Here is a 26,533-nt window from a genome sequence, read left to right on the forward strand (position 1 = left end):
CTGACACCATTTTGACTCTCTCTGACCAGGTGTTCCTCTGCAAGGAAGAAGTGGGGTGGGGGGGAACCTTCTCATTGTCTCAGGAATTAAAGTGATAATCCCTGGCATCCTGATACCTGACTGCCAGACAAAAGGGTGTGATTAACTTGGCTGGGAAACAGGGAAATGTAAATATCTCTCAATTTTGTTGATTAGGTTTTGGGGGCAGGGGGCAGGGTCCAGGGTGCTCAGATTACTGCCACCAGACCTCCCCTTTCATGATGTACCTATGATGAATCTAGGGAGGGGGGGTCTTGGGCTACACCCCTTCTGTGACATATGGATGATGCTTCTGGGGGGTGGGCTGAAACCAATTTCAAATCTCTTTTTAAGGACAAGACATCTTTGTTTGGGGTTCCTTCCTTGTTCTCCTGTGTGAGAGGAAGGACCCTGTTGCAACAGCAAAAATAAAAGTGCCTTGCTTCGCACGTCCTGGTTTGGTCTCTGTTATTTGGTGGGCAGGAGACGCTTAAACTTTGTCTGCTTGCCAGGATACCTGGACTCTTCCTGGGTCGAGGATCCACTTAATTCTAGGGCCGTGTAGCTCTGCAAAATTTTTACAACAGCTTCAATTCTGCTTTGAGGATAAATTAGTTGTCAGGGGTGCCAACTTGAATAAAATGGGGGGCAGGTAAGCCCTGCCCCACATAATCACATGACATGGTGTGCACACACCATTTGAATGGCAATGCCCATTGACTTTGGGGGGGCTGTTCGGCCCCCTCAAATATTTTATGGGAAAGGAACGAAGACCCCCCTCAGCCCCTGGGAGTTGGCGCCTATGTTAGCTGTGCCGATTTTGCCGTGCTGAGTTGTTTTCTTATCCCTTGATCTCATAAAATAATATCAGTTTTTTTAGAGGAGTCCAGGAGGGTACCTTCTGCTAACTAGACCGAACCCACAAGATTAATCATTCTAGAGTAGACCCTTTACTACAGCGCAGAACCCGAGGCTGCTGCTTGACATTCGAAGGTACGGATGACTCCCCACTTATGCGGGGGTTACGTTCTGGGCCCCCCAAGCCCATAAGTGAAATCACGTAAAGTGGGGAGCACCCTATTAACCCTGCTTCAGACAGTGTGTGAAACCTTTGACAAAATGAAGCATATATATAATATAAAATTATTCAATTTCTGAAGTACTGTAACAATCTCTATAAGTAAGATACCTGTGAGAAGCCCCTCAGGAGGACAATTTCCCCCAGATACCGGAGGTAGTAGCCCACCATCAGAATTAGTAGCAATTTATAGATTAATCCTCCAAGAATCTGTATGATCCTATTTTAAAGCTATCCTCATTGGTGGCCATCATAAGATCTGGCCGTGAATTCCATGTTTTATGTGTTTTTTTGGCGTTCCTAAATCTCACAACATTTGTATTTAATGGAGAGTGCCTGCTTCTAGTGTTAAGAGATGGAGAAAAACTTAACTGTTTTTTCTACGCTATGCATAATTTTATTAACACATCTTGTCCTCCAACACTTGCCTTGTTTTCTAATCTAAAAAATTCTGAACATTGTGCTCTTTCTTCAAAAGGAAGCTGCTGCAGCCGCTAAATAGTTTTGGTTGTCCCTCCCTCTACCGTTTCATTATCTTCTCTAAAGGGTTATGGAGAGATAAATGCCTTTTAGAAAGGCATATTATCCATGCTAGCTTTTCTGCTGATCTACACACAGTTTACGTATGTAGATTAAAATAATAATAATAATTTGGATACCTCTTAAGATACCATAACCCAATTTGGCATGATGGTTTCTGATACCAAGGAGCAGGTTTTTTTATCCATACATAATTGGGCACCATTTTAAATCAAAATGGTGGACTGAACCTTTCAGAGCTGTGCCAATTTAACCACTAATCTAAAAAAATGCACTGGTTGGTTTGTTTCTTAGAATTCAGAGTGTGAGGCTGCTAATTTCAAATATTTAAATGGTTTTAAATATTCCTCATTTCCTTCGGTGCGCCCTCAGTCTCTTTCCCTTCAAGAGGAGGAAGAGAGGCTTCTTGGGCTCAACAAAGAGATGCAAGTGGGAAGAAAGGAGGGCTGAGGTATACGTGCAAGAGACAGAAAAGCTGGAAGGCACAGCAGGTCTACACACCTCCTCTTTTTCATCTCCCATTCTCTCTCTTCCTTCTCTCACAAAGGGCCACTCTGTCCTGCCATTGCACATTTCCTTCCTTCCAGCTTTGCATTCCACAGCCTCACTCCCCCAGAGCCCATTTGCTGTGTATCAGAGGAGCAGCTCTTGGCAGCAGTCGAACCCGAAGTCTGGACTGCAGGGTAATAATGGCAATGGCCTGCAAACCTGAGGCCCACTGGTGATCCCTGGCCCAGTTTGAGAAATGCTGCCTTAGTCCAAATTATTTGAAAACCTGGTACAGAGGAATTGTGGGGGTTGGGACTGGCTGAATTTGTCCCTTAAGACCCTTTTGCCTTGTCCCCGACCAGGAACCAGTGCAGCTACTGGGCTATCCATGAATTCTTGAGGGGTTTCTTTTAAACTGTAGCCACCGAACATTAGGCTTCGAGAAGCTGGCAGGCTTTTTTATGGTTGCTCTTGGAAACTGTCCCTGGCTCCTTCGGTCTTTTCAGAGAACAGAAATAACCTGCTTTGCTCCTAAGCTTTATATTCTAGTGCAGTCCAACTTTTCATGCCACAAGAGTACTTCGACATGGAACCCGTGGGCTTTGTCATGTGGGAGGGGGGGAGCAAGACCAAAATTTGGTACACACCAGCCCTCATGCTGCCTTCCCAAAGCCTGGCAACTGAGGGCAGGCTTTGGGAAGATGCGATGCTCTGGCAGGGTCCTAGAGCCCCCTCCCCATCTCCTTTCCAAAGCTGGCCAAGCACTAACTAGACCAGGCATCCCCAAACTTCGGCCCTCCAGATGTTTTGGACTACAATTCCCATCATCCCTGACCACTGGTCCTATTAGCTAGGGATCATGGGAGTTGTAGGCCATCTGGAGGGCCAGTTTGGGGATGCCTGAACTAGACTTTGGGAAGGAGAGGAGGACTCTAGGAACCTGAGTCCTCATGCTTACCTTGTTTATGAGAGAAGGGCTCTCATAAATTCTTGCTATTATGGAGATACAATCACCCTGGGTTATATCACAACAGAGAAGAGGTGGGCACCATTTTGAGAGAACTTCACTTTCCAGCAGTGGAGGGAAATGTGGACAGCAGCAACACAACTCACCAGATGATTTATGGTTTCTGCCCTCTCTAATGCAGGGGTCAGCAAACTTTTCCAGCAGGGGGCCAGTCCACTGTCCCTCAGACCTTGTGGGGGGCCGGACTATATTTTTTTTTGGGGGGGGGGGGAATGAACAAATTCCTATGCCCCACAAATAACCCAGAAATGCATTTTAAATAAAAGCACACATTCTACTCATGTAAAAATGTGCGGATTCCCAGACCATCCACAGGCTGGATTTAGAAGGCGACTGGGCCGGATCCAGCCCCCGGGCCTTAGTTTTCCTACTCGTTCTCTAATGCATATATGCTGGTGCATGTAAAGCCAAATGGTCCCCACTTTTAAAGCTTAAAACTTGAGATGTTGGGAGCCAGATGAGAAGCAAATTTATTTATTCTCACTGCTAGTAGGTCTTGGCTTTAAGTTAGACTTCTTGGCCAAGCAACTTGGTTTCAAAACCCTTGACCTAGTACCAATGTTATCAGTTGACAAGTTCTAGGTGTGCAGAACCTGTGGTCCTTCAGACCTTGCTGAACTGCAACTCCCGGCATCCTTGGTCACTAGCAATGCTTGCTGGGGATGGGATGCGAGTTGTAGCTCAGCAACAGTTGGGAGGGCTGAAGGTTCCCTGCACTCTGTCTGGACTGCCTTAATGCCAAAACTCACCAATGGCTTTTGTATTTCCAATCAGTTATCAAGGGAAATAGAAGGCGACCAGAACAGCAATTCTGAATAGCCACAACATTGTTTTTTTTTAAAGGTAGCAAACAATCTAAAATTCCTACTTGCTCCTGTATTTTAGTCATCTTGCTGAACTTGTCAACCTGAACACTTTCAAAGAACCTTAACACCTTGTAGTCCAGGGCCAAACATTCTTTCCCAAGAAATTAAACTGTAGAAGCAGATTCTTCCTTTTACACTTTTATTAGATTTTCACTTAGCTTGAGAGCTTCTCTAAAGTAAAGATTATATAAAATGAAGTATCCAATACAATTCTCATTTTTAGAAACTATTAGAAATACTAGTTAAATTTCAACTATAAAACTTTATTACATACAAAACATTCAACCATTATTATACTGAAAGTTTATCACAAAGTCCAACTCATGTACAAAACAAAAAGGGAGCAAAACTTTTTTGCACCATCAAATAAGCTGTGAGCTGTTAATTAAGTCTTCATTTCTTGAGCATCCTTGGTCAAAAGCTTAAGTCCCGTTATCTGAAACTGGAAACACTTAACATATTCAAGTAACCCTGAGCATCTAGTGCAATTGCACAAAAGTCATACATAATAGTCCATTGGCTACTTCTTAATGGGGGGAAATTGGCATTAAATTGTGATAGGAAAGATCCTTTGGAAAGGGGGAGGGAAGCAACCAAGTGATCTCTTCGCCAAATTCTTGAGTGAGGTAGCCCAATGGGAAGGAAGAAAAAGTGACTCGAAACCAGACTGCATCTCTTGCCTCTCCTCAGCCCAAAGGTTATCAAGGTAAAGGTAAGTAGAAAAGGCTCCCCTGTAGCTCTGGGCTGGGGGCGGCCTCCCAGTCCAGATGGGAAAGAGGGCTGGGAAAGGGGCGACAATCCTCCCAAGACGTCGCCCTAAAGTGCTGTTCATTGAATAAGGACGACCCAATCCGGACCAAAGTAATTGTAAACAGGTGACTGCCACGCACCTCCCTTCGCTTGTTCGCTACGTCGCGGCTGGCGAGGAGAGGAGACTCCCGCCACCAAAAAAACCACCACAATCCCGGTTCTCCGCCACGCCATCCCCGGTGCATGTGGCGGATCCAACCCGCGATTCCTTCAAGGGGCGCCCGCTCCTCTGCGCCCGACCAGCGGCAAGCGGCGGAGTCTCACGACGGGCGCCAGATCGACCCCCAAGAGGCGCTGCGCCCTCCGCCGGGTGGTCTCCAAACTGCGCCGGTTCCACACGCTCCCGCGCACTTTGACGGAGGGGAAGGAGTCCAGCTTGCGGGGGGTGGCCGCCTGCCAGATGCTCTCAAGGGACCTGCCCTCGAAGAGAGTCCCCGCGGGCAAGGGCGGAGCTGCCGGGCCGGGAACCGATCGTTGCTGCTGCTCCCGCGGCGGCGGCTGCTGCTGCTGCTCTGGGCGCCCGTCGGAAGCGCAGCGGGCAGCCTCGGGCGCCGCCGCTGCCTCTTTGCTGCGCTTCTTGGCCGCCCTCTTCGCGCCTCCTCCTCCGGCGGCGACCCGCAGGCGCCTCCCCCTGGCAGCGGCTCTCCTCCACGGCCGCTCCCTCCTGCCCTGCGCCGTCGCCGCGAAGCCCCGGGACAAGTCCGGCACGGAGGCTCGGCACGACGCGTAGCCGTAGACGTCCTTGCTGCGGAGGATGACCGGCGAGAACTCGTGCTTGAGGCTGCACAGGAAGTTCCACAGCTCGGCGTCGGAGCTCATGAACTCCGTCGACTTGGGCACCAGAAGCTTGAAGGCGTCGCCCAGCGCCTTCGTGCCGCCGCCGAAGAACAGCGCCTGCGAGCGGGAGTGCACGACTTTCTCCGCCGAAGAAGCCGCCGCCGAGCCCGGGGCGCCTGGAGGAGCAGGCGAGGCGCTGACGGCGGCAGCGGCGGTGGCTCCATGGCTGGCGGCGGCGGCTGCAGCTCCTTGGGGCTTCATCGCTTTCCTCGCGCCGCTGCGCCGGCTCCCTCTGGGCCTCTCCAGCGCCGCCGCCTGCCGTCGAGCAGCTACTGCGGCCGAGAGACTTGCGAGCAGCAGCTCCGGCTTCTCTCTTCCGCCGCCCTCCTGCCTCTTTCTTCCCCAAAGAGGAGGAGGTGCTTTCCTCCTCCGCCCCCTTTCTTCTCGCTCTTTTTTTTTCCTCGTGGGGGGTGCAACTTCGCTCTCTCTTTTTTTTTTTCTCTCCAAGGCGGACCACGCAGATCGATATCCCGCCGCGTCCCGGACTAGCCGGCACAAAATGGTGCTCTTTTTAAAGCCCCTGGCGAGGAGGGCGCGCTTGACACGCCTCCGCGGCCTTCCATTGGCACGTTTGAACGGCATCACTCGGCGGAGGCCCGCCCCGTCCTCGCCCCGGTTGGGATGCGTGGCCGTCGCGGAAACGTCTGGGAGGGTGTTGCTTGGGAGAGACTGAGTTGGTGGGCTCAAGGCTCAAGCACATACTTTGGCCAGGGGGTTTGCTTCCGAGTTTAGGATGAGGGGATTTCGTAACACTCAAATCTGGCATCATCTTCTTGGATTTGTTGGTTCCACAAAAGAAGAGAAGACCTCCTTGCATATAATCTCAATTTCTAGGGCTTTAAAGCAGGTCCCCACTTCCTTGAAGCAAACAGTGATGGTTTCCCAGAAAATGTGGGGAAAAAATGGGTGCCATTTTGTATTTCTTTGGTTGTAGGGGAGGTGTTTCACGAATCACATTGAAATTCAAAAGCTTGCCCTTAAGACATAGGAAGAACTAAACAGTATTAAAAAACAACCACAACATAGCTTATAAGCATTCAATGTTACAGTGGTACCTCTGGTTACGAACTTAATTTGTTCCGAAGGTCCGTTCTTAACCTGAAACTGTTCTTAACCTGAGGTACCACTTTAGCTAATGGGGCCTCCCGCCGCTGCTGCGCGATTTCTGTTCTCATCCTGAGGTAAAGTTTGCTTCGCTGGTTTGCCTCAGTAGTACCATATGTCCAGAAGTTCTTGTGCCCCATTTCTGGCTCAGCAAAATGGAGAATCTCAACATGATCAAAATCTCTAACAAAATTTAAAATGTTGCATTTTTAATTTTATTTAGTTTTATTTTTTAATGAACTGTTCTTTCATCATCATCATCATCAATGGTAGGCATTCTACCAACATGAAAATGTAATGGTACAATAATATTGATTAAAAAGTAGATAGTGTAAGGAGGGCCTGCCCCCAAAATGGCACAGTCAGTCAATCATGCCTTCCGTGATACTCCATTCTGTTTGCCCTGCTACGTCATTTTTTGGGGTCACCCACACACCCCAAGTCAGTCAGCATTCCAGGGCTATTCAGCACATTCAGTCCCTATTAGGCTGTTTGGGACATTTTGCCTTGGGATTGCCGTGTCTAGCCCAGCATCCTGTTCTCACAGTGCCAACCAGATGCCTTTGGGAAACCTATAAGGAGGACCTGGTACCTCCCTCTTCTGCTTGGTCCTCTTTGGGGGCTACATAAAGGAACCAGAGAAGAACTGAGATGGCTTTCAAGGATGGAGAATCTGCCCTCCAGACCAATAGCATGGCCAATGGACAGGGATGATGGGAACTGGAGTCCGGGCCAGAACCTTCTGGAGTTTCACAGTTACCCATCTCTGATAGAGGGAAAGGTAACAAAAGTTTAGAAAATTATAATTGGCCAAGAACAGTAGAACACCTCTCATCTAATGAAACCAAATGGCAATAGGTTCCGGACAGGTGAGCTCTTCAGGAAACACCTATTTTCTTATTTATTATCTTTGATACCGTAGTTGTTCTTTGCCCAAAGGTGTCATATGTAATTAGTCCATAAACATTATTGCACATAAATAAACAAGCCAGGAAATAGTGACAAAGCTGTGCAGCAGTTCATGGAGGGATAGGTAGACTCACAACCTGAACTTTCTGGTTTTGGCAGGATGCGAGCTCTGTCTGTTGTAATCAGTTGGAAAAATGTATATACAAATGTTACTTTAGCTTAGGTTGGGTGCCAGGCCAGGCCAGGCCAGGGGGCAGGACTAGCAGAGAAGACAGAATTTGTACTCCAAATCTGCTCTTTTTTAATTGATAAAAGTGCATACAGTATTTTTGTTTTAAAACATATATGGTAAAAGTGCAGTGTGTCTGTATGCAACTCAATGGAGCACAAAGCTTGGCAAGTGAGCACTGCATTTGAGCTGGTGGGGGGAGGCCTGAGAGGGGGGTAATTTATTATTATTATTATTAGTAGTAGTAGTAGTAGTAGTACTAACAGTAGTACCCCACCCATCTGACTGGGTTGCCCCAGCCACTCTGGGCGCAGTTTTAGAAACTCAGATATATAAGGTAGGTGCCAAATGGCTCTTTACAACAGGGTTACAGTCACCAAAATGGGATGCCTGGTTGCCATTTTTGGACCAGACGGTTTGAATTTTTTTTTGGACCAGACGGTTTGTATTTTTCATTATGACTTTTTAGTTCCTGAAATTCATTCTGATTGTACAGATAAAATATAATGGATATAATTCTATAGGATGGGTATTAGTGTGTGAAAACAGTCCAAGTCCAAAGATCCCCAGGAATGCACCTCCAGATGGGGGAGATGTCAGGCACCATCCGGGTGCCCAGGCATCTTCACTTGGTCACAAGTAGCTGATAACCAGGTGCAAAATACACCTGGCCCCTGGCAAATTTCAAATGCTGCCTATCCCTCCATGCATTGCTGCAGAGTTATGTCACTATTTCCTGGCTTGTTTGTTTTTATGGATGTAAATGGTTTCTTCTGCTCTTGCTGACTTTAAAGTTTGGAACAGTAACATTACCAGTACAGTATGAGCAAACAGGTCAATAAAACATTTCCCCTCTTTGATGTCATTCATTCTCTTGTAAGAAAAATGTCTGTCATTATTGCTTTTAAGCCTGTGAAGCCACCTATTGTGTGCAATTCTAAATTATGCACATATTTTGCATGTACAATGAGCATGCAACACTAGCACAATGAAAACAATTTTTAAGCAAGAAAAACTTAAAATAGTATTCACTTTGCACCTCCAAGTAAAAAAATATGCATATACTATATACAGTTGCTATCAAAATTGTTCAACCCCCGTTGCAAATCAGGGTTATTGTCAAAATTTGCAGACTTTCAGCTGTTTGCAATGAGCAAATCAAACAAAAGCAATTGAAATAGCTCAACACAACAGATGCTTCAAGTGGTTCCCCCAAATTCAGCTGAAATTTGAATTTATCCTGGCTTCTACAATCTCACTATTACTCAACCCCTTCATGGCAAGCCTCTTTAGTACTTAGTGGAGCAGCCTTTTTCTGCTATGACCAACTGCAAACACAATGCATAGACAGACAGCAGCTTCTGGTAGCGTTCCTGAGAAATCTTAGCTCATTCCTTATGAGCAATGGCCTCCAGTTCAGTAATATTCTTTGGTTTGTGTTCTGCAACCGCCTTCTTCAAATCCCACCAGAGATTTTCTATGGGGTTCAAGTCAGGTGACTGAAATGGCCACCGTAGTAGAACCTTCCAGGACTTCTTCTGCAACCAAGTCTTGGTGGAATTTGAGGGATGCTTGGGATCATTGTCCTTTTGGAAGGTCCAATAACACCCAAGCTTCAGCTTCCCCGCAGATGGCATGACATTTCCTCCTAGGATTTCCTGATACTTCAATGAATCCCTTTTTTCTATGTGCTGCAAGTTTCCACTGCCAGAGCCTCAGAGGGTGCAAAGCTGCCCCAGAGCATCACCGAGCCACCACCATTCTTCATTGTATTCTTTTCAGTGTATGCTTCATTCTTCTTCCTCCAGACATAACACTGATCCATGGGGCCGAAAAAAATCCAATTCCCCCCCCCATTGCTCCACAGAACAGAATCCCAAAACTTCTGTGGCTTATTTATATTATTTTGCGCATATTAGAACTTACTTTGTTGTGCTTTGGGGTCAGTAGTGGTGTACGTCTTGGAGTTCTGGCATGGAAGGCATATGTGTTTTTAGTCTGTGGCTTGCTGAGTTCACTGAAACCTCAGTGCCTGCTGCCTCCAAGTCTGGCTGCAGCTCATTTGCAGTCTCTCAAGGGCTTTTCCCAGCCCGCCTTCTCAGAAATCTGGTTGCTTCCACAGATAGCTTCCTTTTTCTGCCCCATCCAGGTAGTGCAACCACTGTTCCTTTAACTTTGAATTTGCGAACTATGCTTCCAGCAGTGTCTCTAGGAACATTCCTAGACATTCCGTTGTTGCGCCCATAACCTAGGTTTAAGGTGCCATTTAGCTCCCAGCTTTCATATCTCGGTTTCTAACGCTGCTCTTGACTTACTGTAGCCATATTTCTGACATGTAGTCAGATTTCATATCAGGGGCCACCAAACTTACTGCACTTTGGGCTGGTGCCTGCAGCGCCAATCATGCAGAGGGCAGGGGAGTGCACGCCCATACGCGTGTGCACACGCTATTTCTGGCGCACTTCTGCGTCACAGGAGCACTGAAAATAGCTTGTGCGCATGTGCACGGGCCTCCTTTGACCCAGAAGTGCACCGGAAATGACGCTTGCGCATGTGTACAAGCTATTTCTGGAGCTCCTGCGACCCGGAAGTGAGCAGACGCACTGTGCCAGTAGGAACGGGTGGCGGGGGTTGCCGCGGGCCAGATAAATGAGTCCCTTGGTCCTTTGGGGATGCATGCTCCATATGGCCAGATTTTCCCTGCTTCTGACATCTGAATCCTGGATGTGTCCAGCTCAGGTATTTCATGTGTTGCAGCTGAAGCACATCTAAAGAAGCTCTTGATTAGTTACATCAGGTGTGCTTGAGGTAACACCTGTTGCATTTGTGTTGCTGTGAGAGATTCTATTTAAGGGGTTGAATAATCGCGAGACTGGAGAAGCCAATATAAGTTCCATTTTCAGCAGAATTTGGGGAAACCACTTGAAGCATCCGTTGTGTTGAGCTATTTCAATTGCTTTTGCTTGATTTGCTCATTGCAAACAGCTGAAAGTCTTGCAAATTTTGATAATAAACTCAATTTGCAATGGGAGTTGAATAATTTCGATTGCAACTGGAAATATATATAATGCACACATTCTCATATTCTATTCAGAACCATACTGTTATAGTTATGGCAACAGTTTCCCATTAAAAATAAGTAAACTTGAACCAGACTAGATTCCCCATGAATATTTAAAAATACCTCATGATAACTACTATATCAAAATACGGTTTGGAACAAAAAATAGCCCGCATGACCTGTGCATGTTTACTCAGAACTAAGGATTAAATCTTAATGTAGTTTACCTGGGGGTAAGCCCTATTGAATTCAATAGGATTTACTTCTGCGTATCAATGTTAGTGCTACTCAGAATAGACACGTTGAAATTAATGGACATGACTAATTGGGTCCATTAATCTCCATGAGTCTACTCTGAGTAAAACTTAGTTGGCTACAACTCAATATCTCCATTATGTTCAATGAGTAAAGCTCCAGCCCTATGCATACATACCTACTTGGGAGTAAGTCCAATAGGGCTTACTTCTGTAGAATCATAGAATCATAGAGTTGGAAGAGACCACAAGGGCCATCCAGTCCAACCCCCTGCCAAGCAGGAAACACCATCAAAGCATTCCTGACATATGGCTGTCAAGCCTCTGCTTAAAGACCTCCAAAGAAGGGGGTCTTGATTGCTGCTTGATATCTGAAAACCATGGAAAGAAAAAGCAAACAAAAGATAAGCTGTTCCTTAAAGGACAGTTGTGGTTGTAAGACTCTAGTTTGGGTAAATACCTCCCTCACTCAACATAATCAGACATGGGTTACCAAGGCAAATGGTCATTAAGTCACCTGGGAATGTGCCAACACTTGCTAAAGCTCCCAACTTTTACAACACATTTGTAGCAGACAAAAGATTGGACGGTGTATGTATTAATCTAGATGATCAAACAACTGTATGGTCAGAAGCCCAGCCACATGGTATACAGTTGTCAGTACTAGGTCACTGTTCCCATGCAGAGCTGGGTCATTCATAGGGTTGCCAGACTCAATAGAGGATAGGACTTCTGTGCCTTTAATTGCCCTGCTCTCTTTTGAGGAGTCTGGAAACCTTATTATTATTATTACAGTATTATTAAAATAAACTTTTTTTCAATTATGCAAACACAGGTTACAAAAAAATTCATTTAACCAAAAAAACAAAAACAAAGCCAAACAAAATATAAGAAAATCATATTCCAAACAACAACAGAAAATTAAAAATAGGAAGAAAGAAGAAAAGGAAGCTATATATATGTATGTATATATGTACACACATATATATAGAAAAACAGAAAACATATAGACACTAGCTTGAAATGTTATTCCATTTCAATAGCCTTAGAACTTAACATAACAAATAATATAATAAATAATACAAATTAATATAACATAATATAACAAAAATCAACACCTATAATAGTTTAACAGGTAAGATATCTTACAGACTTAAGATTTGGGTTATAAATCCTAAGATAAAGAAATAAAAAAGAGAATTATAGATTAAAAATTGAAGATTACAAAAAGAGCTTCCCACTGTCCATACATCGCTTTATTTTCCAAGCTTACCAGATTCTTGCTTCTTTTTAGTTACCCTTAAATTCCTACTGCTATTTTTTATAATTGTTATTAATTTTTCCCTGTTTTCTTTTCAATATAGGCATATCACCAGATCTATGTTGAAATTCTCTTTTCTTAGATAATCCTCTACCTTAGAAATTAAAGAAAGGGTCTGCTGGTTTCTCTTTAAGGTTTCCAGACTCAAAAGAGAGCAGGGCAATTAAAGGCACAGAAGTCCTGTCCTCTATTGAGTCTGGCAACCCTAGTCATTCAGTTTTTTATCAGGGAGGATGTTTCAGAAGAGAAAAAAGTGGATTTTTTAGTAGTACAGTATGCGGTCATCCTGAGAAATGCAAGGGTTTAATGATGAACATTGGTCCTTGTCATGAGATTACATTGTTAACTTGGTGTGTGAGCATTCGGAACTGTTGGATTATATAACAAGGGGGAGTTGTGTGTATATAAACAACAACAACAAAATCCTTCCAGTAGCACCTTAGAGACCAACTAAGTTTGTCATAGGTATGAGCTTTCGTGTGCATGCACACTTCTGTTTCAGTGTATCTGAAGAAGTGTGCATGCACACGAAAGCTCATACCTATGACAAACTTAGTTGGTCTCTAAGGTGCTACTGGAAGGATTTTTTTTAATTTTGTTTTGACTGCGTCAGACCAACATGGCTACCTACCTGTAACTTGTGTGTATATGGCTTTAATTACCGTACTTGTGCAGAAGGGAAAATCTTAGCAGACACATGTTTTCTCATTGTAGTCATAGGCAGAGAAAAGGTTGGTGAGATATTGCTCCAGAGAGGTTTCTTCCACTCATGAGCTGTAGTCATCCCTTTGCCCATTCCTCTTGTCTACATCACGTGTGTTGAATGTGAAATTCTACTTGCTATTGAATGCACACATCATTACACAACTGTGTGAGTCTTCTATCCAATCCCAGAAAGATAGCATATAAATGTTGTTATGTCTACATCCAGGGCTGAGCCCAAAATTCTACAGTCCCCTTGCCCAGGGTAGAGAACTAGCACTGAAGAAAAAGGTGGGGCCTTGTGGACTTTTATATTACCGGGTTGTACCCAATATTTGTCATACTCTGGGCAGACCCACTGAAATTAATAGGCATAACTAAGTTAGAGAACTTAGTTGGAGACAACCCACTGCTGCTGAAATTCCAGGAGAGAGACTGCTCTTTCTCAAAGGATTTGGAAGCATCTGCTGCTGTCAAAAATCATGGTTCAAGTTTCTTCTTCCACTGCCATCAATCTGCAATGGCTTAAAGTGCTTTACAGTGTTAAGACTGTAGGACCAGCCCCAAAGGAAAACTCTACTTTGCCTGTTTGCAATTCATAGTCCTGAGCAAGCTGCTATTTGGCTTATCATCTGACATCTATAATATTCTATGCTTTAAAACACAAACACACACACACACACACACACACTGCAGAAATCAACAAATTTATTAATGTTATAACTTGCTGCTGGGCAACACTATTCCACCACCATTTTGTGTGCTCATGTGAGTACCTTGCTGAAAAGGTTGTCTTTTTGTCTGGGAAGGTCAACAAGTCTGGAAAGAATCTTGCAAATTGGGATAAAGTGCCCTTGTGGAAACGCTCTATTGAAATGCACAAGGAAACGTCCCCACCCACTATTCACTTGGGAGTGACCTCTTAATGTAATTAATAGGGATTATTTACCCATTCTCCGGTTCCTAATCTAATCAAAGGAACGCGACCTCCCATTGGCTAGCTATGAAGAGTCCCAAGATTTTGAGTACATCTTCAAACTCCATCTTCAACAGGAACAAGACAGTGGTTTCTCTTTTGTGTACCGGTGGTCTTGTGCACATTCCAGGATCACCCTGAGTCATTGTAATCAAAGACTAGAGCTGCCTTGGAACCCCTGAACTCAACAAGTTTCCCTTTGAGTCCTCCATGATTCTCCTTCTCTGTGCTCAGTATTGCTGGTAGAAACTCTGCCCAGGTTTTTGGAGCTATCACTCGGGTGCTTATTCTTGCATCTCTGAAATCTTAAATCCTGGGGGGAATTCAGAAAAGGACCATCTTTTGATAAACATAGCTTGACTTTATTTGGAATCCCAACTTTTGAGTGCTTTAGTTTTGCACTCCCCATTTCCAGTGGGTTCTGCGCAGGAAAATCTTGATGTGTCTGAGGGAAGTATCTTATTTTTACCTTCTTTGGGGATCTTTCCAGAGGCTAAGGAATGAAAGGGTTTCACAAATATTCCACCTTCCAATGAATATAAAGGCTTTGGGATGGCTGACAAAAAACTTGGTGTGGGTATCGATTTAATCAACCCTGTGGAATGATGATTTCTTTTACTATTGAGATATTTATTTCACAAATTTATAAACCCATTCACAACCCGAGGCCATCAAAACGGTGTAGAGTGGGATTGCAAATAAGATGGAACAAATTCTAAAAACAATTAAAACAATTCCTACAAACTCTAAAAGCCATAAACCTCTTCTTACCACCCAAAAACCCCCACCAACATTCTCAGTCATACAAATAATATTTTATAACTGTCCGAGTCACACCTCAGTTAAAGCTTAAACAAAGACATTTTCACATAACATTAAAGCAATTAACTTCTGTAGTGACTCAGAACACTCTGTGATTGACCGCAAGACAGCCATCCTTGAATAAAGGAACTTCAGAAATAAACTCCAATGTGGAAACTGCTGAAACTATAAAATGTAATACATATTTAGTAACAGCAGCAATATGTACAATAAAGCGGGGGGGGGATCTTCATGCATCTCCCAAGGGATGAAATCATGCATAATCCTCTGCCCCCCCCCATTCCACACTTTTAGTGACACTTCAGTGATGTCTTTATGATGTTTCTGGGTCACTTTTGGGTTCAGCACGATGCACGTATACATGGATGCACACACACTGAACGTGCGTAAACAGGACTGCCCTTATGCTGAATAGGCTTCCTCACAAGAAAATGGAAAACTTGACAGCTATGTCTAGGAAAACAAGGAATGTTGTACTTGACTGCTACTTATGTATCACATCCCACAGAAACAGTGACCCAGGTACTAGTTACAGGGAGGTAGCCGTGTTGGTCTGACGCAGTAAAAATAATAATAATAATAATAATAAATTCCTTAGTTGGTCTCTAAGGTGCTACTGGAAGGATATTTTTTTATTTTGTAGTGACCCAGGTACGCATGAACGCACTAGTGTGGATGCAGCCTCAGAAAACAGATGGACCTTTCCAGAAAATTAGCAAATACTGGGCCCATTCAAATCAATGTTGTTGTTGTTGTTGTTGTTGTTGTTGTTGTTGTTTGGGGGGGTGCAGATTCTAGCACTAATCCTAAACCAGGATTACCTAGAAACAAATTATGCTGATTTTGGTATAATTTTCTTCCGGGTAACTATGCTGAAGATTGCAGTATCTGATATTATTGCTTTCAGCTACTCTGTCTTATGTACATGAGGTGGTTATTCCCTCCAAATTCTTGCCCTTCTGCTTCTTAGTTTGCTTTCCTCCCAATACTTCCTGAATTACTCATCTTGAATTGACTCACATTGATACGGTAGTATCGGACTCGCCTTGAAACTTCCTCTTGCACCTTTCCAGAGGAATTGCAGGATACTGATTAGAAGCATCACTTCCTTATATAACAATATATTTAAGAGCAGCTTGATCTGCAAAAACCAGCAGGTGACATTTCTTCACAGCACAGGTATCTTCTAGGTATTATCTACAGACTGAGCTCCTGTTAAGGTGCTGGATTTGGAGGCAGAACATTTTGGCAACTCTATTAACCATCTCAATAAAGCTTCTGGAGAATGCCATCTAAGCCTACTTTATAATTAAAGGAATTACAGCCAGTCTCATATGACAAACCTCCTTTCAGGTGATTTAGCATTCCTGCTGAATTGCAAGGAGGCAATCCCTAATGAAACTGCTAAAGGAATATGCAGAAGTGGTTGGTCCAAACATCAGCCATGATAAATCAGAACAGAAATATCTGCATCATTCTCTGAATATCTGCACCGAGTTAGCAGACTTTGTGATAATTACTTTCATTTGTATATGTAGATCAATACCCTTCTCCAAGTTATAGAAAAAATGGACTATATCTGAGCAATTGATGAATATTAAGAGTATTCTTATTGATATCACAAATACAATTGAATTATAAACATTAGGGTTCTCTGATCTAAAATGGCTGGGCAGAATCACTGCTATGAAAAGGATATGGCCTTATGTCCCCCCATCCCCCCAAACTCCAACAGCTTCTACATTTCCTGCAAAATTCGTACACTTAATCCTGAACATTCACAGAAGTGCTTCTCAATAATTTTCCATGTTTTATTCTTTTCCCTTCCTGTCTTTGGGAGGTTCATGAAAGAGAAGTCTTTTACAAAAGCTACCTTCTCTGTGTGAAATAGGGTGAGGGCAAAATCCTAAAAGCACATATATGCTATTGAAGTATGAACTGGCAGTGACTGTGTAGGACAGGCACCCCCAAACTTCGGCCCTCCAGATGTTTTGGACTACAATTCCCATCTTCCCCGACCACTGGTCCTGTTAGCTAGGGATCATGGGAGTTGTAGGCGAAAACATCTGGAGGGCCACAGTTGGGATGCCTAAGAGCATCTCATTTCTCAATCATCTTCACATAACTGCAAATATAAATAATATAAAGAGTTGAAACGGCTTGCTTGTACATGCTAAAATATCTCTTTAAGTAGGATAAACCCTGGTTCCGCTACCAAATTTCTGCCAGACTAATAGAAAACTAATTGGTTTCCATTTCATCAAACTGATTCCCCCCATATTAATTATATTGTATAGTTCAACAAGCTTCTTGCCCTTTTGACAAACTTTTTTTTAAAAAACCACAAATTGTTATAATCAGTTTGTTTCTCAGGACTTTAGTGTCTATTGTTTTATATGTTTTCATGACTTAGTTATGTGGTCATACAAATGAGCTGAAGGGGAAGCAGATATAGGTTGATCTGTATCAGTGTTTTCCAACCTTTATCTGATTGTGGCCTGACCATGGTTCCTTCCTGTGCCCCCCCATGGGTGTAGTCAAGGGGGTCAGTGGGGCAGTGGCCCCCATAAGTAAAAATTAATACATATCTGAGGTTCTGCCCCCAACAAAAGTCTGCCCCCTAACAAAAATTCCTGGCTATGCCCATGCACTGGTAGAAAGGTAGCTATTTAAATGTAAATAGAACATTTTTTATTTATAATTTTTATAATTTATAAAATGATAGGAACATAATGAAATATTGTTGAAGCAGGAAAAACATAGAATTGTGGAGCTGGAAGGGACCCCAAGGGTCATCTTTCTAGTGCAACCCCTTAAAAAGTAGGAAACTCAGCTAAAGCATCCATGACAGATGAACGTCCAACCTCTGCTTAGAAACCTCCAAGGAAGGAGAGTGCAGAACTTCCTGAGGGAGATCCATCTTCCACGTATTATCCATGTATTATAAAAAGTAAACAACACTTATTTGACCCCAGTTATTTGACACAGAGGGGGAAACCTGTAGATACAGTCCAAAAGGTGCAGAGGGAGTTCTGTATATATGGGAGAATTTTAAAAAGCAGCTTACATGGAGATTGCATAACACCGAACAATCAAGTGTTAAGGAGTAATATCAATGACTCTTAAGCATAGCTGCCAAGTTTTCGCTTTTCTCGCGAGGAAGCCTATTCAGCATAAGGGAAAATCCCTGTAAAAAAGGGATAACTTGGCAGCTATGCTCTTAAGTATGGAATCTTGCATTGATAGGAAAGGTTTTGCATCACACCTGATTGTCTTACTAAACCACAACTCTTTTAAGTTTGTAAATGAGAAGCAATCTTACCACTAGAACTTCTCCTGTTCATCTGTAATTCTAGATCCGATGGCAGAACCATAATGCAAGAGCTTGTCCTTCTGGACATGTTGCTAAATTACCTTTATTTTCCTATCCTTTACCAATTCAAACCCTCTACAATGAACTGTAACTTGCGCAAGGTGACCCACAACGTGGAATACGTTCAGTGCTAACTTTCTTTTACATGGCACTAAGTTGAATACAACCCACACTTATTTAAAACTTCAGTTTTTAAAAAGCAATCTATAGTTACAAAGTCTCTGGATTGTGTAGCATCCACACACAGTCTTTAAATCAGACAAAAAAATGATAGGAATTAAAATTAATGGCAGTTGCACCATTAAATATTCTCTCCCAAATGTTGTAAGATGCCCAAACATTATTTACACCCCCAATCTAAAAAAATAGATGATTTTAAAAGATAAGGGAGGAAACTGCAAATTTATTTTTTACCTGTCCAGCAGGTGTCAGTGTGTGATTTAAAAAAATAAAATAAAAGAATGTGTATATTCACAGCCATAAACCCACAAGAAACATTGGTGAAAATGCTCTGAAAGAATGAATTACGAATGAATGTCTTGCTATTATCAAATCCCATTTTGTTTTGGTGGCCAGAAGTGTAACTCTAAAGGAGAAGTTGTTGGTGTCCACCTCCCATCAGGCCCAGTCAACAGGGTCAGTGGTCATGGAAGATGGAAATTGTAGTCCAGAAACATCTGGAGAGCCACAGCTTCCCCATCCTTGTCCTAAACATTACTCAGAAGATGCAATGCCAATTTTGCTTCTGTTTCTAATTTTTAAGATCTTGAATTTTAAGATTTTAAAATTTTAAGATCTTGATATGGAAATTTGCCCCTAAAATGCGCAGCCTTTTAGGAAGGACAGACGCGGGTTGGAAGCTCCAAAATTTGCACTAAGTTCAGCTCCACCGGGAAATGACAGAGACCACACGATGCTGTCAGGAAAAACAAACTGATCCTTTTATTACAGAAAAGAAAGAACTACAGCTGTAGGGTCCCTGCCTCAAAGAATGTAGGAAGGAACCAATGGTGCATCTCCCTTTTATACCCTTCTGTACCACATGGAAATCCCTGGACTGGGAGGGACGGGAAAGACAAGGAAAATGGGTGCTGATGGGATTAACTGGGTGTTGATACGACTATTTCTTCATATGGTGAAATGTCAATCGCTCTCCTCCCGTTGTTGATGGGTTTCCCTTTGTTTGATCAGTCTAGATGGGAGTTGAGGTGGTGCCGTTCCTGGCGATTGCCGAGGGGTTGGGGTCCATCCGGCAGGTGTTTTCCCCCAGGTCACGCAAGGATGATCCCTGGGATTATGTAAAAGGTGACACTTCTGGAGGTTTGAATAAACTGTCCCAGTTAATCCATCTTTGTCCATGTGTCTTTTGAATCAGGATGGCAATGGGGCAAGGTTCAGGTGGGCTGGGGTCATACACGGTTCATGCAGCATTTCCTTTTACAGGAGACATATCTAATACAGAGAATTCTATGCAAAAGCTAGTAGTCCTGATATATAAAGGTTCTGAGACATAAAACAGCAATTCTAATACAGAGAGATCCTAGCATACGTCATGAATAAGACAGCAATTCTAATACAGAGAATCTAGCATAATTTAAGGCAAAAGGTTCTGTAGTGATAATCTAAAGGAGTCTGGGGCAGAGGGGAAGGTGGAGAAGGGAAATGTGTGAGCTTATGCTAACTGTTGTGCATATGCAGATCCTTAAGCCTTCCTTCAGGCAGGGTCGCATCTTAGCAGGAGGGGTGAGGAGACGGGGAAGATGGCATTGAACAGGATTCTGGGTAGTTGCAGCTGTCAAATTCTGTCACCCCTCTCTGTTCATTAATAATGGTGTCCTGCTCCCCCCCAATATAATTTTATATAACACCATTCACCACATTTATGCAACAATTCATGCTGCCATTTTAGTGCAAATTTAGTGCAAAATTTTGCAACCAGTTTCTTCTTATATAATGTATTTTCCATATGTTATCTTCACTAATGTATGCATTTTATGCACACCAAATAAATATATATGTTAAAACATTGTTTGGGAAATTGCATTGCAACATTTGGATAAGCATTAATTTTAAATAATTGCTGTGTTTTATTTTTCATATTGTTTCAGCAACTGTGAATTTTATATAGTGCCTTTATTGTAAACTGGGTTGAATCTCTACCCTATGTGGATATAGGATTGTAGCTTTCAGTCGCTTTCTCTCAAAGGCAAATGGGACAGAGCAGCCAACTGCACACACATTTACAGCTAACAGTTAGTGAACAGCCTCCAAAATTCTGGTGATCTAAAAATAAAAAATAAAAAAGCCACAACAAACCTGCCAGAGGCTTGCAGTTGTGGCCCTGTTGTATCAAGATGCATCTGTGAAGAGACACAGAGACATTGCCGAGGTCAGATTCATCGGAAGTCTGTTCAACTTCCGAAACGTTCGACTTCCAAAGTGCAGCTTCTGATTGGCTGCAAGAAGCTGCTGCAGCCAATCAGAAGCCCTGTCAGCATAGTTGCCAAGTTATCCCTTTTTTTAAGGGATTTTCCCTTATGCTGAATAGGCTTCCTCGCGAGAAAAGGGAAAACTTGGCAGCTATGCTGTCAGACGTTCAGCTTCTAAAAGAATGTTCGAAAACTGGAACACTCACTTCTGGTTTTCGATCGTTTGGGAGCCAGAATGTCTGACTCCCAAGGCGTTTGGGAGCCAAGGTACAACTGTACTTCCAATGCCACATATTCCAATAGCAAAAGGACAGAGTTGAATGAGGTTCAGTAGGAGCTGCTGAAAGCTAAACATATTCCTGTCTGCATAGCTGTGACCCAACCTTTCTTTTGGTCATATCAGAATGTGAAAAGGAACAAAAAAGCCAGCAGCTATCTTTGTTGCAATATTATTTTTATGAGTTTATGGTTCCCAGACTCCCCTTAAATTCCGGGGCCCGGTAGGTGTTAGAACAGGGGTCAGCAACCTTTTTCAGCAGTGGGCCGGTCCACTGTCCCTCAGACCATGTGGTGGGCCAGACTATATTTTTTTGGGGAAAATGAACGCATTCCCATGCCCCACCAATAACCCAGAGATGCATTTTTTAAAAAGGACACATTCTACTCGTGTACAAACACTGATTCCCGGACTGTCTGTGAGCTGGATTGAGAAGGCGATTGGGCCGCATCCGGCCCACTGGCCTTAGGTTGCCTACCCCTGTGTTAGAATCTAATCAGGGCTCAGGGCTCAGGGTCTGGACGCCAGACTCATAATCCCCAAACCCAGCCTCCCATGTTCAGGAAATGGCCAGGGTTGACAGGCCATTAGGAAAACAAAAGGAAGGTGATGAACCATTAGGAAAGCCAAAAAGAGAGTGGGGTTGTGCCAGAAAGCAAATGAGCTAGAAGACAAAGCCAGAATTTTAGAGTTGGCTGTGATGTCTCCTAGGGGCGAAGAGGTGGCAGGTTGTAAAAGGCGGATAGGCAGAGCACAGCGTTTGCTTTTCTGCTGGAATCCAGGGCTGCGGCTATGGGAGAAATAAGACCTTTTTGGGGTATAGATGCTGTGAACTCCTTCATCATACTGGGTGAACGCCTGAAATCCCCAGGAATCTTACACTGCTCAGAGACTGGGGTCGTGCAACAATATGTTAAGCAGGGCCGTCTTAAACGCCCCTGCCGCTGTGGTGCGCCAGATCTCTCCGGCGCCCTCCCGCCCCGTTTCCCAGCGTGGTGGGCGGGTGGGCGCAGCGGCGGGCGGGCGGGCAGGCACAGCGCGATTTCTCTGGCGCCCTCCCGCCCCGTTTCCCAGCGCGGTGGGCGGGTGGGCGCAGCTGCGCGGCGGACCGGCGGACCGGCCAGTGGGCGGGCGCAGCTCGCGGCGCCTTTCTGGCGGGCCGGCGCCATGGTGCCCTGCGCCACTGGGGGTCTACCTAGAGCCGGGCCTGATGTTAAGCTCTACATTACTCAGGCAACATTGTAGATTTCCCCCTTTTATGAACACAAAATATCAAATTTAAGTGGCAAAAGTGCAATTTAGAAGTGCAATTTAAGAGGATGGCTTAACATGGATGAGTAATAGTGAAAATAGAATATATGAAGCCATTGAAAATATTAAACACCACTCAACTTGTGATATTTCATTCTGTTCTATCTTGGAAGAAGAGCAAATGTTCCCATTAAAACTAGGGCTACAATATTACACTGGAAAGATTTTTTTTTATTTTTTGTTTCGAATGTTTCATTAGTTATTAATCAGGTAGCTGATTTAAAAACAAACAAAAACAAACAAACTGCAAATTTATTTCCTACAGAAAGCAATGGCTCTTCTATGATTTTTGCTCTCAGGAAGGCACATGAGGCTTTCGACTTCAGAATTATTGCTTTTACTTGTATGAAATGTAATCAACCAACAAAATACAACTTCAAAGTCACTTACTTCCAAGTAGACATGGTTAGGCTTTCAGCCTGATGGTTTAGTCCTCTACATATCTTACTTAGAAGTACAGTACACCTTATTGAGTTCAGTGGTGGAGCATACTCCCAGGTAAATGTGTATAGGATTACACTTACCTGGGAGTAAGCCCCGTTTAACTCAGTGGTACTTATTTCTGCAAAGACATGCACACAATTGCACAGTACAATTTCTTTAATCAAGTGACACTCCTGGAAAGAAACTACCATATACTGTAGTTTCTTTATGAGTAAGATCTGTCTCTGGTTTTTAGTACCGTAATAATATTAGGGGAAGTCTACTTATATATTTGGCATTGTAAGGAGCACCAGCTAGAAAAAACAAACAAAAATAATGGAAATCAAGCCTTCATTGTTGCTGCTACACGTCATTGGATTAATAAAACTTTTTTCCCCGTGGCAGGAATGCATGCCTTGGATGTCTGTTAATGGGAAAAATTCAGCTGAAATTTCTGCCTGTCAAGAGCCTTGTTAGAAAAACAAAATTGGCAACCCTATTGCATTACAGCAAATGTCATCAAATGTGACGTTTCAGCTGGGGACCTAAATATGCATTTTAAAAAGAGAGAGCCTGAGATGGATAAATATTTGCCAGAATGAAAATCACAGCGCCACATTCTTTGGAATTCATTGTTCCCATTTAAGTTCATGATCACAAGACTCATGTAGCCTAATTATTCTCACAAAAGAAAAACAGGGCAAATAACTGTATCCTGACTGCATTTATTTTGGTTTATATTAGCAAACTGATTGCCTGTGTGTATGACTAATTTTGATTAAAATTGCTTCCTCGGATTACCAAATTGGAGGCCTTCATTTCATTAATCTGTGCATTTAGATAGCGCTATTGTATTGATATATTTTTATTTAAAATTCCAAGAAAGCATGTGAATATCATTCTAGTAAATTTTAATACTGGATAAAAAGGCAACAGAAATATGAAGTAATCCATTGCAGTTTTGTAAGAGTTTGAGGTGCCAACAGATCAGAAGCCTGCTCCCATGTTATGACCTAAGTAAGATTATAAATTGATTTAAAAAATAACTAATAGCAGTTTAAAAACAACAACAACATTGCTTAAAAGTTTTCAGACTACAATAAAATGGGGAGATTTGGCTATATCCCCCCATGCTGTGTTTAGACATATGTTCTATCATAAAACAAGACAGCAATATGCACTAAAATTAATTGTAGCTTTAAAAGGTAACAGAGGAGTTAACACTTTTCTCAATATTGTACTGTTATGATCTATTCCTTGTGTACATGGGTTGAATGTAGGGGCAAAGGCCTCAAGCATTTTCCTGTGTGAACATGTGCAGGCCTAGGCAGAGTCATTACTTGGAATCGGATACTTTTTAGGAACATCATGTGCGCCTCCCAAGAGTGAAACGCAAGTGAGTTATTACGGTATGTTGTCTCTTATTTCTGACATTTAGACTTTGTTTCATCAGTTTAGGCTTACGTAGCCAAAATAACAGCACCCACACACAAGAGGGAAATATAAGTAGGTGTGGAGGGGGGGGGCTCAAGTTTTGCAGAAGTAAAAAAAAATACCTTTCAGCTCCCCCCCCCCCAAATTATAACTAAGCATGCTAAGTGCCTATGGAATTCAGACGGCCTGTTTGGGGTGTGTAGAATGGAAAACCAGATAGAAGGGGCAATGTAAAGAAGTAACAGGAATCCTGAACAGAAGCATACTGCACTGCAATGTATTAGGGTTGCCATATTTCACAAAGTATTTTTTTTAAAAGCTTTTTAGGGAAAACACCCCCCATTACAGCTTTCAGGGCTGTTTCTGCTGCTTTTTCCATCACATTCCCATACATCCGAGTTTCCCTAGACATTTTCTCGATTTGGCAAAAAAAACAAAAAAACAAAAAAACCCACACCAAAAACCAGGAAGTCAGGAATTTTCCTGACGTATGACAAGCCACACACTGTATAGTTATAGTAGAACCCACTTGTAATTACTTGCTTGCAAATTTCATTGTGCTATCTCTTTGTATCTATTTTTAAAGTCTGATCATTTCTAATTGTAATACTAAAATAAGATATGCATATTACTTGCTAAAATCTAAATTATTCACATTATATTTATTGTTCATGTGTAAATTAGATACGAGTGGGCTGATAAGCAAACTGAAGTTTGTTGCCAAATTTGGCAGCAAATTAGCTGAGTTTAGTAGAGATTGAGAGTGAATACTGTATACCAGTTGCTTCCCAGTGAATGTACTAGCATTAAGGTTATTATTAATTCCATTTCTTATCACTTTATCTTGGCCAGGGAAATCCAAAGTGACCTACTAACCAACAAATAAACTGACGGACAACCCCCTCCCCATATATACATTAAAACCAAGAGCAAAAAGAAACACAGCAAGCCCACAACTTGCAAGCCTATTTAACTTTGGTGCATTCATCTTCAATCACTTGGCAAATAAAAAATAAAATAAAAAGAAAGAAGGGAAAAGGCGGGGAAAATACTTTAGCAATCCCACCCACCATTGAATCCAATGTGTTTTGATTATATGCAATTTTGGCTTTAGGTTAAGGTTGCCAGATTTTTTTCAATAAATCTGGGGACACTTTTCAACTTCAATGGATCTTGTATGGCGACTGATTTGTAAATCCGGGGATGTCTGGTAGCCCTACTTTAGGTGTGATTCCCATAACATAACCCCCACATAAATTGTGGGATTGAGACATTCTCTTTTTACAGAAGCTTGATGGAAATAATGACCTTTTAGACCTTACAACTGATTTGTCCAGTTGCACAGTCATTGAGGGGGATGGAATTACCCCAAGATTCATTTTCCTTGCAAGGCCCCATGGGACAGGCTGCTAACCTGCAGCAGTTCAACTGACTGTAGTAGTTTAATTATTACAGTTGTGGTTACTTAACAATTAATCACCTAGCAAAAATTCACAAGTATGGTTGAACATTGAACAACAGCTGTCATTTTCATCTTAAGTTAAATCTTTTTCAAACATATGTAAAAAAAAAGCAAACCTCTCCGATCTTTCAGTGAACTTACAGCACAAGACTTTACTCGCCCCTACTGAGTAGATACGTATAGACTGACTCAACAAGCATATTGAGGGATCAGTGCTTTTCTGTACTATTTGAATGAATATATGTATTGAGGGAGATATATATTCAATGGGACTCACTGTATGCACTTGGACAGGACTGCAGCCTTCATTGGAAGGAAGTCTCATTTAAATCATTTAGATTTAGTTGCAACTAAGGTTGCAATCCTAAAATGAATTATCTTGCAGTTAGTTAGAAGTCTAGAGGTGGATTTGGTGGAGCGCTACTGATTCAGCAGGTGGCGCTGTGGGTTAAACCATAGAGCCTAGGGCTTGCCGATCAGAAGGTTGGCAGTTCGAATCTCCATTACGGGGTGAGCTCCTGTTGCTCGGTCCCAGCTCCTGCCAACCTAGCAGTTCAAAAGCATGTCAAAGTGCAAGTAGATAAATAGGTACCGCTACAGCAGGAAGGTAAACGGCGTTTCCGTGTGCTGCTCTGGTTCGCCAGAAGCGGCTTACTCATGCTGGCCACGTGACCTGGAAGTTGTACGCCGGCTCCCTCGGCCAATAACGTGAGATGAGCGCCACAACCCCAGAGTAGGTCACAACTGGACCTAATGGTCAGGGGGTCCCTTTACCTTTACT

General features: G+C 42.9%; 1 protein-coding gene across 1 annotated transcript; it reads right to left on the minus strand.

The window, feature by feature from the left end:
• Positions 1 to 3,850: 3,850 nt before the first annotated feature.
• On the minus strand, positions 3,851 to 6,192 carry CCDC71L (coiled-coil domain containing 71 like). The gene has a single exon (XM_060279551.1). The coding sequence runs from the start codon at positions 5,864 to 5,866 to the stop codon at positions 5,039 to 5,041; it is 828 nt and encodes a 275-aa protein (XP_060135534.1). The 5' UTR covers positions 5,867 to 6,192; the 3' UTR covers positions 3,851 to 5,038.
• Between the last annotated feature and the right edge of the window lie 20,341 nt (positions 6,193 to 26,533).

The sequence above is a fragment of the Zootoca vivipara genome, chromosome 10 (genome assembly GCF_963506605.1).
Source record: "Zootoca vivipara chromosome 10, rZooViv1.1, whole genome shotgun sequence".
Classification (NCBI taxonomy): Eukaryota; Metazoa; Chordata; class Lepidosauria; order Squamata; family Lacertidae; genus Zootoca; species Zootoca vivipara.